Source organism: Linepithema humile, chromosome 2 (genome assembly GCF_040581485.1).
Source record: "Linepithema humile isolate Giens D197 chromosome 2, Lhum_UNIL_v1.0, whole genome shotgun sequence".
In the NCBI taxonomy this organism is placed as follows: domain Eukaryota; kingdom Metazoa; phylum Arthropoda; class Insecta; order Hymenoptera; family Formicidae; genus Linepithema; species Linepithema humile.
The window spans coordinates 9,601,375-9,615,340 of NC_090129.1; the positions used below are offsets into that span (position 1 = coordinate 9,601,375).

General features: G+C 36.5%; 2 protein-coding genes across 6 annotated transcripts; both read left to right on the forward strand.

Annotated features, from left to right (window-relative positions):
* Positions 1 to 386: 386 nt before the first annotated feature.
* On the forward strand, positions 387 to 8,265 carry LOC105680020 (probable basic-leucine zipper transcription factor Q). Its single transcript, XM_012380427.2, has 4 exons — positions 387 to 539; positions 1,242 to 1,344; positions 1,456 to 1,653; positions 1,772 to 8,265. The coding sequence occupies exons 2-4, from the start codon at positions 1,249 to 1,251 to the stop codon at positions 3,356 to 3,358; spliced, it is 1,881 nt and encodes a 626-aa protein (XP_012235850.1). The 5' UTR covers positions 387 to 539; positions 1,242 to 1,248; the 3' UTR covers positions 3,359 to 8,265.
* On the forward strand, positions 4,663 to 13,895 carry LOC105680018 (uncharacterized). Of its 5 annotated transcripts, none has more exons than XM_067349072.1 (6): positions 4,663 to 4,804; positions 9,930 to 10,024; positions 11,920 to 12,244; positions 12,469 to 12,702; positions 12,994 to 13,229; positions 13,426 to 13,895. In XM_067349072.1, exons 2-6 carry the CDS (start codon positions 9,988 to 9,990, stop codon positions 13,650 to 13,652), a joined length of 1,059 nt encoding a protein of 352 aa, XP_067205173.1. In that variant the 5' UTR covers positions 4,663 to 4,804; positions 9,930 to 9,987; the 3' UTR covers positions 13,653 to 13,895. The 5 variants fall into 5 exon arrangements, with proteins under 5 accessions (XP_067205173.1, XP_067205174.1, XP_012235846.1 ...); XM_012380423.2 differs by lacking the exon at positions 4,663 to 4,804 and adding an exon at positions 8,415 to 9,821; XM_067349071.1 differs by lacking the exon at positions 4,663 to 4,804 and adding an exon at positions 8,415 to 9,765.
* The last annotated feature ends 71 nt before the right edge of the window (positions 13,896 to 13,966 follow it).

Consider the following 13,966-nt stretch of genomic DNA (forward strand, 5'->3'; position numbering starts at 1 on the left):
ATCATAGCTCGTTGAAATATGCGACTAGAAAACGTTTGAGTCTCACGCGATATTCCAGTATATATTCTTTCGTAATACACGATATTAATAGCTGCTTGCATTAAATAATCTTGTTATGAATAATCAATTATAGCTCACCTCGATAAAACAATTCGATAAACAATTAATAATTTCAAAGTGGAAGCTGCGCCAAGTTGACGCGAAGTACGCTCCAGAATTTGTGAACTAAAAGTATATTCAGACAAACTTGCATAGGCATATGAGCACATGAATAAGGAATTTGATTGGTCCATTTATCTGAATATATCTTAATTCTCAAAACGTCATTTCCGGCGCGCAAGCGCTTTATGTAGTGACGTAACCGAAGTTTCACGACACAGCCGCGGCGAGGGCGCACTGTGTTGATCGTGCAGAGCCGCGCATCTTCCGGGAAGATAATAAACAAAAGGAGAGATGGATCTTCTCCAATCTGCCTGATAATGTGTTGTATTGGATTTACGGTTGTTTAAGTGCTTTCACGAGCAGAACACCACTACGGGGTGAGTTCCCATGAAAGATCCTTTTGTCAAGCCTCACGGTTTCGAAAACATAACACGATTCGCCCTCCGAAACACATTCGAAGTGGAGCTTGGAAATGCGAGCTCCGCAACAATTGAGGTTATGTTGACAGTGCGCGTAGCCTTGGCCGTACGAACGACCTCAATTGGTCGGAAACGCTCGTGAAATAATCCTCCTCTTTCGCGTCGCGTTATATAATTGTTTATCAGCCTGTTCGTGAGCATCTAGTAGCGCTTATGGCACTACGAAATCCATGAGCGTATCTGTCATGACGTGCGATTCGGCCACTCGTCGCGCCATATTGGTCGCAAAGTGTTTTTAACTGATAATTCTCGTTCCTTGAGCGTCTCGCAATATCGCGAGGATTGTAAAACCGAAATTTTCGAAATTCGGAATCTTTGATGGTAGGGACTGTACATGCATAGACTGCATCACCTTGAAAATAATTTTGAGAACGTTCACCTTTGGATGCCTTACATTTCGTTAGAGACTAACATTTTGGCTTACATAAATCGTATCTGCATGAAAAATGACTTTGATAAAACAACCAATTGTTGTTCTTTTGTTTATCAGAAATAGCACTAATACTAAAAGACAATTGTGTGAAGAAAATTGCATGTTTTGATAACATAGATAGAAACTCAGATGCACAGGATTCTTATTTTGAACTAATTATTTTTTAGCTGTAAAATGACAGAAGGCAGTGTGCCCAGAATGAAGCGCAATGGTGCGCGACTTTTCAAGAACCCACCGCAGCCGCATATGTGTATACAGGATTTTATACAGGTAATTAAATTGTAGTAACGACAACATTGTTATAGTAACAATCATTTATATAACATGCAAGAATTGAAATGACTTGGGTATTATATAAATATCAATCTTTGATTAATGCAGGGCACTGCAGCTCCATGTTATGTAAATGTACTGTCTTGGGACAAAATTGCAATGCCTCGCAGACCTTCACTGCCTGTGCCACTCTACGGAGGTATGAGAGTGCCACCACCTCGCACAAAGACAGAAGCCATTGTGTTTGCCGTAATGGCCAATCCAGAAGTTTTACGAATGAATGGGAAGAATGCTCAGGATCCAAAGGTGAGTAAGATGCCCTTGATTTAAATAATTTTTATTGAAATGATTTCCTGTTGTTAACTCTTGAAACAAATATGCATAATACGATATTTATCGTACGTATATTATTATTTTTCTACAGAAGCGTATGAGCTTTATCGAGTTACTACTAGACTTCATAGAAGCGATGAATGCAGGCGTAATCTTCACTCGTCGTTATGCGGTTCTAAAAGATCGAGATATTACGGGCGAACTGAAGGAAGTCTGGAACGCCGTATTAGCCATACGCGACAGCGAGCAACGCCCGCCTCAGCAGGAAACCTGGATCGATGCTCAACCCTCCATGTCTCAATACCCTCAGTATCTGGAACAGCAGCAACAACAACAAGAATACACGCCGCAACCGCCACAATATCATTCGACCATTGCATATGGAACTATTAGCGGCGAAAATATGCATTATGACGGCTACGGACGTCAGTCTCGTAGCCCGGTTGTCCCTAACAACGAACCGATCTTTATATCCGGGAATGCCATACCGCAGCAATATCACGGCAATGTTCGTCAAGTCACGCTCGATACGTTACTCGATCGCAACAAAGACAATCTAATCATACAGAGTGCTATTAGGCACCATCAGTTTTACGACAGACAGACATGGCCGCAATACGTGAATACTAAATATATGCATCCGAATTCGAATCTGCCACATGGACCGGTTGTGAATACAACCACTCCGATGATTAACCCGTCGAATCCAATCAAGTCTTTCCCACCGTACTCTTATCAACAACAGCAGCCGCAGCAACAGCCGCATATGGACAGTGCGATGCATGTTGATATCCGCAGGATGCAGCCGCAGCAACAACAGCCGCCAATGCACATGAATCATGTGCAACCGCCATACGAGCAGCCTGGCTTCAACGTACAAAACAACGCACACAGAGCGCCCAGGCCGCACATGGGCGTCGTTCAGAAAAACAACGTTACCAAGCGGCAAGCGAACTCACCGACGCACATTTCTTGCACGAATTGCCAAACGAAGGACGAGCAGTCTATTAGAGTTCTTCAAAGAGAAACACCGACGGAGCGGCGAGATATGACTAATCATGTAGAGAACAATAAAACTCCCGCGGAGAAAGCAGAAGAGCCGAAGACTGTTCCGGTGACAGATTTAGACGAAGATCTTAAAAAGAACGATGAGTTTGTAGCTGATTATACGGAAACATCGACGGAGAAGAAAGATGTCGATAGTTCGGAGTCCGCTCGCACCGTCGATAACACGCCGTCGTGCGAAGAGAATTCGACGAAGACGGAGAAGCTTTCGTCGGAGACGAAGACGGAAGTGACAATTGCGGAACAACCGACTGGTCAGAAGAACCCTAACAAGCTCGCGCGAGCACGAAAGGCGTTAACTAATATAAGTGATAAGCATAATTCTGTCGCGTCGGAGAGCCCGAAGCGATCGCAGCCGACGATGAACATCATCAAGAGCGTGTTTAAAATTAATCCGGGCGCGTCCGGCGAAGAGACGGCCGGCAAAAAGAAGGCGAACGGTCAAACAACGAAGACGGCTAACGGCAGAACGACGTGCGAGAACGAGGAGCAAGTTCAGCAAGGATACACGATACTGAAGAAGGAGGCTCAGGAGGAGATTGTGAGCGAGATCGCTCAGATATCTATTCAAGACTGCAAAGACGCGACCGAGGTCGGTCCCGTACTCTCGTGATAGCCTGGTCTACGCAGCTGCGTCGTCACACGATCGAGAGCTTCAATGTAAATAGGTAGAAACATTTATTCAATAGAAAAAAAAGTCACGGGGAGACGGAAAACACCGCAAAGGAGAAGGAAAAAATCGTCTTTGACGATCAAAGGCGCATTGTCCTTACGAAACACTTCGAATTCTTCCGAATCCACGCGTCTTCCTTTTTTTGGGGAAACTCCGGCGGTCGGATATCACGCGTAATTGAATTCTCTGATAGTCGATATCTGAAAGACACTATCATCTGCTAAAGACATTTCGATAGTCGATAGTTTGCCCCTTGATAATTTGCAAAACAACAATTCTTCAGCGCATTTTTCTTTTCTTTTTTTTTTTTTGTTATTAAAGAAACAGTAGTTTATGAATGATTATGATAAACTTCATGCTTAAACAAAGCAGGTCGTTGCGGATTAATTAGCATTATGTAATTGTTGCAAACATTACATGTGTTGTCATACTAGCGTAAGAATACTATAAGATCGACAGAGACAGTATTTATCAGCTGTCGTCGACTATGGAAATGTCTGTAAATTTATTTACGATCGCAGCTGGGTGCAACTTGCATTAATGTACAGTTTAATTAATCAATTTTTTAACAACCGTATTTAAAACATAGATTTTATTTCAATGCTGCTTTCAGTTCAAAGTATCGAGTATAATTTTCATAACGTCTCTGGATCTGTTGAATTATTCCGAAAATTCCGGAATATCGAACTATTGTTGCAGAATTGATTAAACGTTTATTTATCTGGATTTGGCAATGAAGTGGCAAGTCCAATTTTTTTTATCGTAGATTTTATGGAGAAATAAGTTTTCTCTTCTATAAAAAAACTATATATATCCATTCTATATATATATATATATATATATATATATATTTGTTTAAAAATCAGAATTTAAATATTTAATAAATTATTATTATTTTATTTAAGAGAAGATACTTATCTTTCTGTAAAGTCTATGTACACCAGGTCACACAAATGCCTTGACATATGAAGTTGCACGGGTGTCAAGGCATTTGTGTGACCTGGTGTATATATATTTTCACATTAAGCATATAAATATATGCATAAAGTGGATATATGTATGTAAATTTAATTTAATGGGTATTCAGCTAAAAAGTATGGCTAAAAAGACAAATTTACATGACTTGATATTTTAATGTACCCGCTCTAGCGACGAATGCGATCACTTGAGAGTATAAGATCACGTACGCTAATCGGGATCCGTCTATCCAATAATCCCTGCTTTTAAAATCTCGCAACGGAGGAGATCGAATGAACAGAAAGTGATATTAAAATACTTTTAAGTGTACGAGAGAGATCCCGGGACGTTGCCTTATCGTCCCTACGCTGAACGCACGAAAACGAATTGAGAATTCGCCAAGTGGATTTGTCCAAGTGCGAAAGCTGGGTAAGTACACCGAAGCGCGACGGTCGGGCGACATTTATTCTGTTATTTAAACTGCCGGTGTGTTTTTGAAGATTTTTAAACGATGCAAACGTGGGAAAATTATCTCTCATAAATCAGCGAATATAATGCGTCGATGAAACATCCGATGCATCGCGAAATCATCTTTGCGATCGGTGGACTATGTGATAGTCGATCGAATCGGCGAGATCGCGGGATTCGCTCTTGTAACTGATATGCGTGAACGAATGTTTTACCCAGCTTCGTTAAGTATACAGCGGTATTGTCGATAGTCTATCATTAAGAAGAGTTGGTAGGTTTTAAGTCGGCGTAATGTGTAATTATCGCAGAACGAGTGTTGCCGTAGGATTAACGAAGGAAGATGCATTTCATTCTAGAATGTGTTAGCCGCTCATCCTCGTACTTATCTTCTAACAAAGCAATCGGAGGAGTTCCGCGTCGAAAGTTCGCCGCGCGCCGGCGAAGTCACTCCTCTCGGAACGTACAGTCAGCGAGTCGTTCTTTACTCTTATCATTGCTCTCGTAAAGTATCAAGTAGTAAAATTTGTATATTACTTTACACTTATACATATTATATATTTAGAGATATATATATCTCGCGCGAGAAAGTATGATTTCTTATTATTTTCTCCTTATTAATTAATATTCACACTTGGATATCTTATTGAACGAATTATAATTGAAGAGAATTTGGACGATGACTCACTGACGCGCGTCCGTACAAAATCACCGTCTAAATCTGTCGATTGCATTTCAGTTCCTTCAATGTTTACTCATCACTCGCGTCTCAGTTCGAGCGATTGTCCTCGACGCGTCAAATACTCAATGCCAATTACGCGATTTCTAGGGGACGAATCTGCCATCACGTACTCGCCGTAATTTCTCGTAGTCGAGAAAACGTAACAGGGCCACACAACGTAGTGACCGAACCGTGGAAATGCGCTCCGCGGTTTGGATACTCTGCTAGTTTAATCAGCCTAAGAAGAGAGGTTCGCGCATCACCGTACAGTCCGATTGAGACTAAATCGGTCAATTATCGCGCGCTCATAATCGCCCAATTATGATTAGTCGCCTACAAGATTAGTCGCGACTGATTAGTCGTGCACATTATTTTCCTATTTAATGCGTTAAGCGACGTCGAAACGCACCGCGCATCCGCGATCTTGTCCCCGGCAAGCTGAACAAAAAGCGGAAATAGTTTTAGCAAAAACCTAATGTTTAATGCGTTAAGTAGTCGCCGGTATTTCTAAAATGCTTAGCAAACGGTCTTCTAAGCGGCGAAAAATAGTGTTTGGCCTCCGATGTAGACGATACGCTGTTGTTGTATTCTAACAATTCTCACTCAATCGCTGCCATGACGGGGGCGATGGATAAAGCTGCCACTTTTAAATTGAAATAGTTGGAAAGAGTCGGTTTTAATCGCGCAACTAGTGCTACGACTCGTGTGTAATAATAATAATGATTGGCTGTCTTAGATCGGCTTCGTTAAGAACATATTTTTATACTTCACAATGTGCGAAAATCTTCGGCTGAGAGGACTGTTCAGGAATTATGAAATTATCCTCAGAAGCTGAGTATTATTTTTTTACAAACGAAACAGGGTGTTATAACGTAAACAATTGCGAAATCGTTCGATTGAACGCTGTGGCTCTATTCATTTTTCGTTATTATACAGATGTGTCAACTCGTTTGTAAGACTCGCTTGTGAGCTCGTTTTATATGCATCTTTAAATTCTGATAACAAAAAAAGAAAGATTATAATCGGATATATTTTTCTAATTGTTGTTTTAAAGGAGGGGGGAAAAAAAAAGCAATTGCTGCGTTTTTATTATAAAAACTAGTTCTCACTAAAGTGAAATGTAACAATAGCCGGAGGAGAGTGTCATCTACAAGTTAAGCTAAGAACGTGTATATGCATATGTTTAGAAACGACATTTTTACAGGAGATATTTTCTCTTCAACGATTTCACCGTTCTTCGAATATTCTGGGCGTATCCTTCAGGCTAATGGTCTTAAGAGACGCGATTCGAATTACTGCAGCGAGACTCTTTGCAACTATTTAAATTTACGAACCGCACATTTATCGTGATCCTCGTGTCGCATGCTTCGATATTTTAAAATGTACTTGTGAATCGTCTGAACCAGAGAATCGCCTCCTCTCGAGTTTTATTTCCGGACATTAGCCGTGTTTGTTCAGTGTATTCGAGGTGCTTCGTTAATAACGTTAAGATCTCAGCTCGCGAGTAGTTACTTGTTTATGTACAATCACACGGAAAGGACCAATCCGCAGAAAGACTAACGCGTGCAATTGTAAACGAGAGAGAGAGAGAGAGAGAGAGAGAGAGAGAAAGAAAAAAGGGAGAGAGAGAGAAAGAAATGAAAAGAATAAAACGCCGCATAAAATGTGATGTAAAAATACCTCTGTTACTTTTAAAAATTACGATTTTGCGAATAGCTGAATTCTCCCAGGAACGGTGTAGGAATAAGGCTGTGTAATTAGCGACATTATTTTGCGCCCTGAGTCCCTTCTTATGATATAGATATTGTTATATTTAGTACACTAAGCGCCAAAATAAGCAATGATTATTAAATGATGTTAAGTTACGTTGTAGCAAAACGGGGGTGTGTTTTTGCGCGGATTTTATATTTTAATAGAAAATTATAAAAGGGGAATTATAATCGCAGATTCATGAAGCTGTGCGACGCGTGTTAATAAGATATGATAAACTTTGATCCACATGATCAATTGATACATTAGACTTTGTTGAAATGCAGATCGCTCGCAAAAAAAGCGAAGCTGTTTTCGATTGTTGATGAAGGAAAGATATTTTAAACAAAGCAGCAAAAAGTAAAATTTATTCCTACGTATGTTGTATAATAGAAATGATTTCTGATTTCGCAATTCTAATGCTGTTATTTATCTACGAATAAGTATACAACGAGTATATTGTTTTTCATTTTTATTTTATTTTATTCTTTTTTGTTTTTTGTTTTTTTTTGTTTTTTTTTTTTTTGCTTTGTTCCAATACACAATGGCGCTTAGTGTATTGGCGGACGTTTATTTATAAGTTTATTGACACGAATAAAATTTGTGTATCTCTTGGAATGCGGATCTTTAATAACGATACTGAAACAGCGTGATTTTAAGCGCTTCTTTTAGGCTTCGAAAAGCAGCGTATTCGAGTGCCGATGAGAATTTCGTTTTACAGCATCATTTACGGCATTTCTGTTTTAATTCGATAGCGGCTTGGCCCGTTCCTCTGCCAAAACTTCCTCGACGCCGCCCCAACCTCTCATTATTATTAATAATGTGTATTCAGTATTTGTGTTATTTTAGATTCTTATTATTATTGTCAGGTATATTACGGTTTATTATATCATTATTACCATATGAAAACATTGTAATCTATTATTATTCTATAATACATGGTTTTTCCAAAGTCTGTCTAGTATTATAGCTATTTGCATCTTCGCGTTTCGTTGTCCGTTTAATTGTAAGCTAAATAATTAAAACACTATCAGTTAAGTTTTCACTAACTTTAATTTTATGCTCGATGTACGCGTGACGCTCGATAAACATGTTTTTCAATCTATAAGAGACATTTTTTACGGAGATAAAAAATATTTCGTTGCAATTACTTGATTGCTGACATAAAATAAAACTTTATTGAAATTTATTATAATTCTTACACAATTGTTATTGACATGCAATCATAATTCCAAGTAGTAAATTATTTATATTTGAGATAAGATATAAGTGGAAGAAATTTTTTCAATTAGTATGTCAATTAGGTTATCGTTAACTTGCGTAACTTATTTAATATCATTGAAAAGTGTTTTGCCGATCAAAGAAAAGCAAACGGTCTCTTTAATGTTCTCTATATTTTTATATTATATTTATAAATAATAATATTAAAAAAATCCATAATATCTCTGTTCAAATAACTCTGTTCGTGGTGACTACTTTCACTGTTACATTTCTCACGATGGACCCATGTTCGGCGCTTCCTATCGTGATACATAATAAAATTCCACTCGAGAAGAGTGAAAGAGGGAGGACTTTCTCTTTCCGTTTATGCCAAACGAGCCGTGCAATGACGGCGCTGGTCGCACTGTCTATTTCCAAGCAGTGTTCGAAGTCAGTTCTGTTGACCATCTGCTAGTGTTAAACTTATTTATCACAATGACACGACGCTTTACTAGCGAAGAATGATTTGGACAAATCATAATTCGTAGTGCATACATGGTGATGAGTGCAAAAAGTTTGTTGATCATTTCCTTGCGGAAATCGAAAGCAACAATAATAATCGCGACATTAACGAGTGCATCCGCGTAGTTCTTACATCCATGTGGAATTAGAATCTTTCATTTCTTCAGACGTGAAAGCGAGGCAGTATCACGCGTTGTTCTTACCTATTGCATTCGAAAATTTCAACATGATTTTCGACAGGCTTTATATAAATAGTGTTTCATTAACACGTCGCGTTGCGATGAATGTGCTAAAGTAAACGAACGAAAGAAGGCGGGAGAGCGATGATGATCTCGAGGCCGCCTCTTCTATACCGCTTCTCACATTCGTGCTACAAATAAAAACTTTCAGTCGTAGCTCTCAGAACTTTCACTCTCAAATCGAATTTCTTGATTTTATAATTTATGATAATACGAATTTTAATGTGAAAGTGCAATTTTGAAATGAGATCCTGGTGACGACTATTTGAAAAGTTTGTGGAGAGAAGATATGATGCATTTGAAATCATGCAGCGTGTACTCGTACAGCGTGTAGAGCATGAGCATGCAACTTTTAATGGAAATTGTTCAGTTGTGTTTTGGGAATGTAAGAATGAAGAAAAGTGGAAGGGATTCCTTTCTCTGTATGACTGCAAAGCTGACTCTCCGGCCTTGGAACAGTTCTTGAGCGGTAGTACGTTTGGTACTTACAAAGAGTACGCGTCGTGTCACTTTTTGTCTACGTATTCTTCACGCTTCAATCACATCCCAAGTACTCTATATATTGATAGTTTTATCATTCAGATATATAATTCTGCTGATCTTTTAAATATTATGCTGACAATTAATCAGTGCATAATTCTATTGTCTTTTTGTTAAGATCAAATTTCAATCACAAGGCAGTGCTCCGATGAAGTGCTCGAGATAAAGTAGTCAAGATGATTGAAAAATTATCGAGTGATGCTACTTTGGAAGGTCAGTTATTTTAAATAATACATAAAACGTTGACTTTCTAACATTACTTTCTGTGAACATTTAGAACGTTGGCCTAACGTTGCAGGAATATCAAGTTCTATACGGGCATACGTATAAAAATATTAAGATAGTGTTATTAAAAAGTTAATATTTTACATTTTTAATGAAAAGTATTAAGTTCTCTATTTTTAAAACAATGGACTGAATGTCGACTATAAAGATGTGTAATAAATCACTGAAAGTATCCATTTTAAAATTTAAAAGTGATTTTTGTGTAATCTTAACAATGCTATCCAAAATTAAATTAAAATAAATTCTTCAAATATTGCTTAATATTATAGGTGCAATATTTTGTCTAAAACATTTTTTTTAAATATATATTTTTTGAAATATGGAAAAAGATAATTATAAATTAAGTATTCTAAAATTAAAAAGTCGGCACAAACTATAAGAAATATAAATATCTTATAGTCAGAATGCTTCAAGGCAATCAGCAATTTGCACAAGAATCTTGTGAAATAGAAAACTCTATTTCTATATGACATAAATATGGCATATTATATAACATTCTGGAATTATACGTTAAATTTGCATCAAAAATTTTATTTTAAGATGAACAGTTTTGTAAGAATATCAAATCATTCCCGAAAAGTATTGAATATATTTATCTAAATAGTAAATAATAAAAATTACACTTCTTTGATTTGGCGTGAAGATATCAGAATTGAAGAAAAAATTGTATTTAAAGACTACTTGAACATATTGAACGAGTGAAACATAGTGGTGAAAAATAAGCTAGAAAAGATTCCTTTCATTTTCATTCGATATTCATGAGAGAAGCGCAATGGTTAAATAAAAGTGTGCATAGAATGTGGCACGGCCTCGACATCTACTATTTCTTGCTGCACTATGTGCTGCAATCGGTTTATATAACATAAAAAGAAATTGCGAATGTCTAAATATCAAGCGTGAATAATGTGAAAAAAGTCAAATTAAAATTAATTAGTTAATTGATTAATTTTTCAATGCTTTACAGATTATTTGACTCATTAATTTTGATACTTTAATTTAATTAGGTCTGCTAAAAAAAGTAAATAAAATACCTGAAAAAAATAAATAAAATACCTTTCAATTAAAGTTAATGCTTTAACTAAAAGTTAATACGAATAAATTATCGAGTATTGTTTTATTATTACTGTATAAATTATATACTCATATAAATTATTTATTGTTAATGTACAGTACAATTGAGACTGCAAACTTACAATTTTTTTTTACTTGCACTATTTTCAATTGCTCTGTGACAAGCATCGCGTCTCGTCATACATATTTATGCATAGGACATGTATTATGTCAAACTGTTAAAATTCATGAAACTCAAGTTCTCGAATTCTGTTCACGTTTAGATGCACAGATGTTAACTTTAATTTCGACATTTCTACATGCGAAACAGGTACAATCAACTCGTACGATCGCCCGCACGACGTCATTACACGCGTTCTCTTGTTCTGTTAAGCGTGACTCTGAAAAAATTCTTGATTATGTTACACAAAGCACAATTTCAATAATAATTTCTTTCAAGCTATTGCTTCGATCAAATATAGAGTTAACAATAAAAATATTGGTTAAACTAATTTGACATCTGGGGAAATATGATTTTAATTCTTTAAAAAATTTTAAACGTGTATAATTTATATGCTCATGTAAAAAATACAATTAAATTCAAAAAAATATATATATAACTGACATAACATATATAAATGTATAAACATATGTTTATACGTTAAAAACACTACAATTTTTTTCAGTATATAAGTGAAAAAATTCAAAGTGGAATAATTTTCACTTAATATTTGAATAGAAAGTGTAATTAAGTAAATCAAGTAAATTTCTAGATGTGACGGAGGAACGGTTTCGCGTCATTCTCAAGGAAGGCGCTGAGACACCAATGAGTTTCGAATTGGTAAAACCGGAGTTGCCGTCATTCTACGATGAGAGAAAATTCCGGCTCGGGCAGCAAGCCTTCTACAATAATGTATTCTCCATGATGATCGCGAAACTTTGCGGCCTTGTATCCCTTCTGGCTATTAGGACTATATTGGATGTAGTTATGTTCACCAAAAATAGCGGTATCCCTTGTCTGGCATATCGCAGGTATGCATCGACGATTCTTCACACATTTGTGTGGCACGAAAAAGATCCCTACGACAAACCCAACAAGTAAGTATATAAAATATGAATGAATGAAAAGAACAACGTTACTAGATGCAAGAAACACAGAGAGAAGCAAAAATATTCAAGTTATTTTATTATCAGGTATAGAGATTGTAAAATTATATCTTTATAAAATTAGCGCGATAAATTGACGAAATCTATGAATATCTCTAAATTACCTTTTCCTTCTATCTTTTCAATGTTAATACAGTTGTTGTGACTTATTGTAGATTCTTGGAATCCTTGAAGATCGTGCGGAGAAAACATTGTGTTGCTTTCAAAAGAAGCACCGAAGCTGGTGTTCATAAACCAACGCAATTAGATATGGCACTCGCTCAATTCGGATTTATTGGCTTTACTATGGTGAGCGGAGACCATCTCGGGCTAAAGGTCACTTATGAGGAAATGGAAGGTGTAGTACATCTCTGGAGGGTCATTGGAAGCATGCTTGGGATGGATGACAAGTTTGTATTTTCACGTCTCACGCGCCATAATAAAGTAATCGTAAAAATTGTCGAAACCTTGAGCTGCAACTTTGCTTGCCGGAAGCTCAATGCTCACGATATAAAATAATAACGATCCATAAAATTACAAATAATAAAATTTATAAATTACAAGCTGCGATAGTACACAAAAATATTTAATATCTTCCGAGACATTTTTGATCATTTATATTTTAGAGAAATGTTTCAGTTTTTCATTAAACATAGTTCAATTTATATGTTTATGTGATTCATGAATAATTGATCTTTCAGATTTAATCTCTGTACGGGAACGGTTGAAGAAACTCACGCTCTTTGCCAAAGATTGTTGGAAGACGTGTTCCTGCCTTCTCTGGCGGACAAGAACGAACATTTCGATGAGATGGGCAACGTGTTACTGCAGAGCCTCTGGCCCATCAATTTTAATATCGAACCAATAGCGTTCACCGCATACACGTATCATCTGGCTGCTTCAACTGCGCGTAACAATAATCACTCGCTCAAAATAGGTAACTTTTTGAATTTGGAAAAATGTATATAACTTTTTAACTACGTAAAAGATTTCTTGTGATCGAAACGCAAAAAGTATTACATGATTTTATTTAAAAAATTTGACAGAAACAATTAGTATAATAAAATATATGTATATCAAGGTAGAATATGTTATTTACATATGATGAATAATATATAATATTATATTTTCAGATACCTCGACCATGCCGTTTTACAGCTGGTATTTGTTCAACTTGCAATGTTTCGTGTTGAAAAATTTAATGCGACCTGACGCTTGGTGGTCCCCGTTTTTCCGCGCAATCTTTAATAGCTTGATGCGACTCTCGATTTATTTAATGGAAAATTATCCTTACCTTGCTATTTGGAAATTCGGAGAAAAGTATGCGAATGTCAATATCTTTCATTATCATTTCGATTGAGTATCGAAAAATCTTAACTTTACAAAATTATATAAAAATCACAGAAATTAATAGAAAGGAAAACTGTGCTGTGCTAATATCGAACTTTACATAATTGTTTATATTATAAACTTAATACAAAAACCGATTTCTACTAAAAAGTAAAAAAAAGACAAAAAACGTGGCGTATGCCTTGCAATATGTACGTATTCTTTGAATATTCTTGACAAATAATATGTATCATTATAGTTTTATAAAAGTTAATATATGAGAAGTATTCAATGATGTGTGACGAAAGGTAAGACTTGTGTAATAGTATAACTGCGACAGTTATA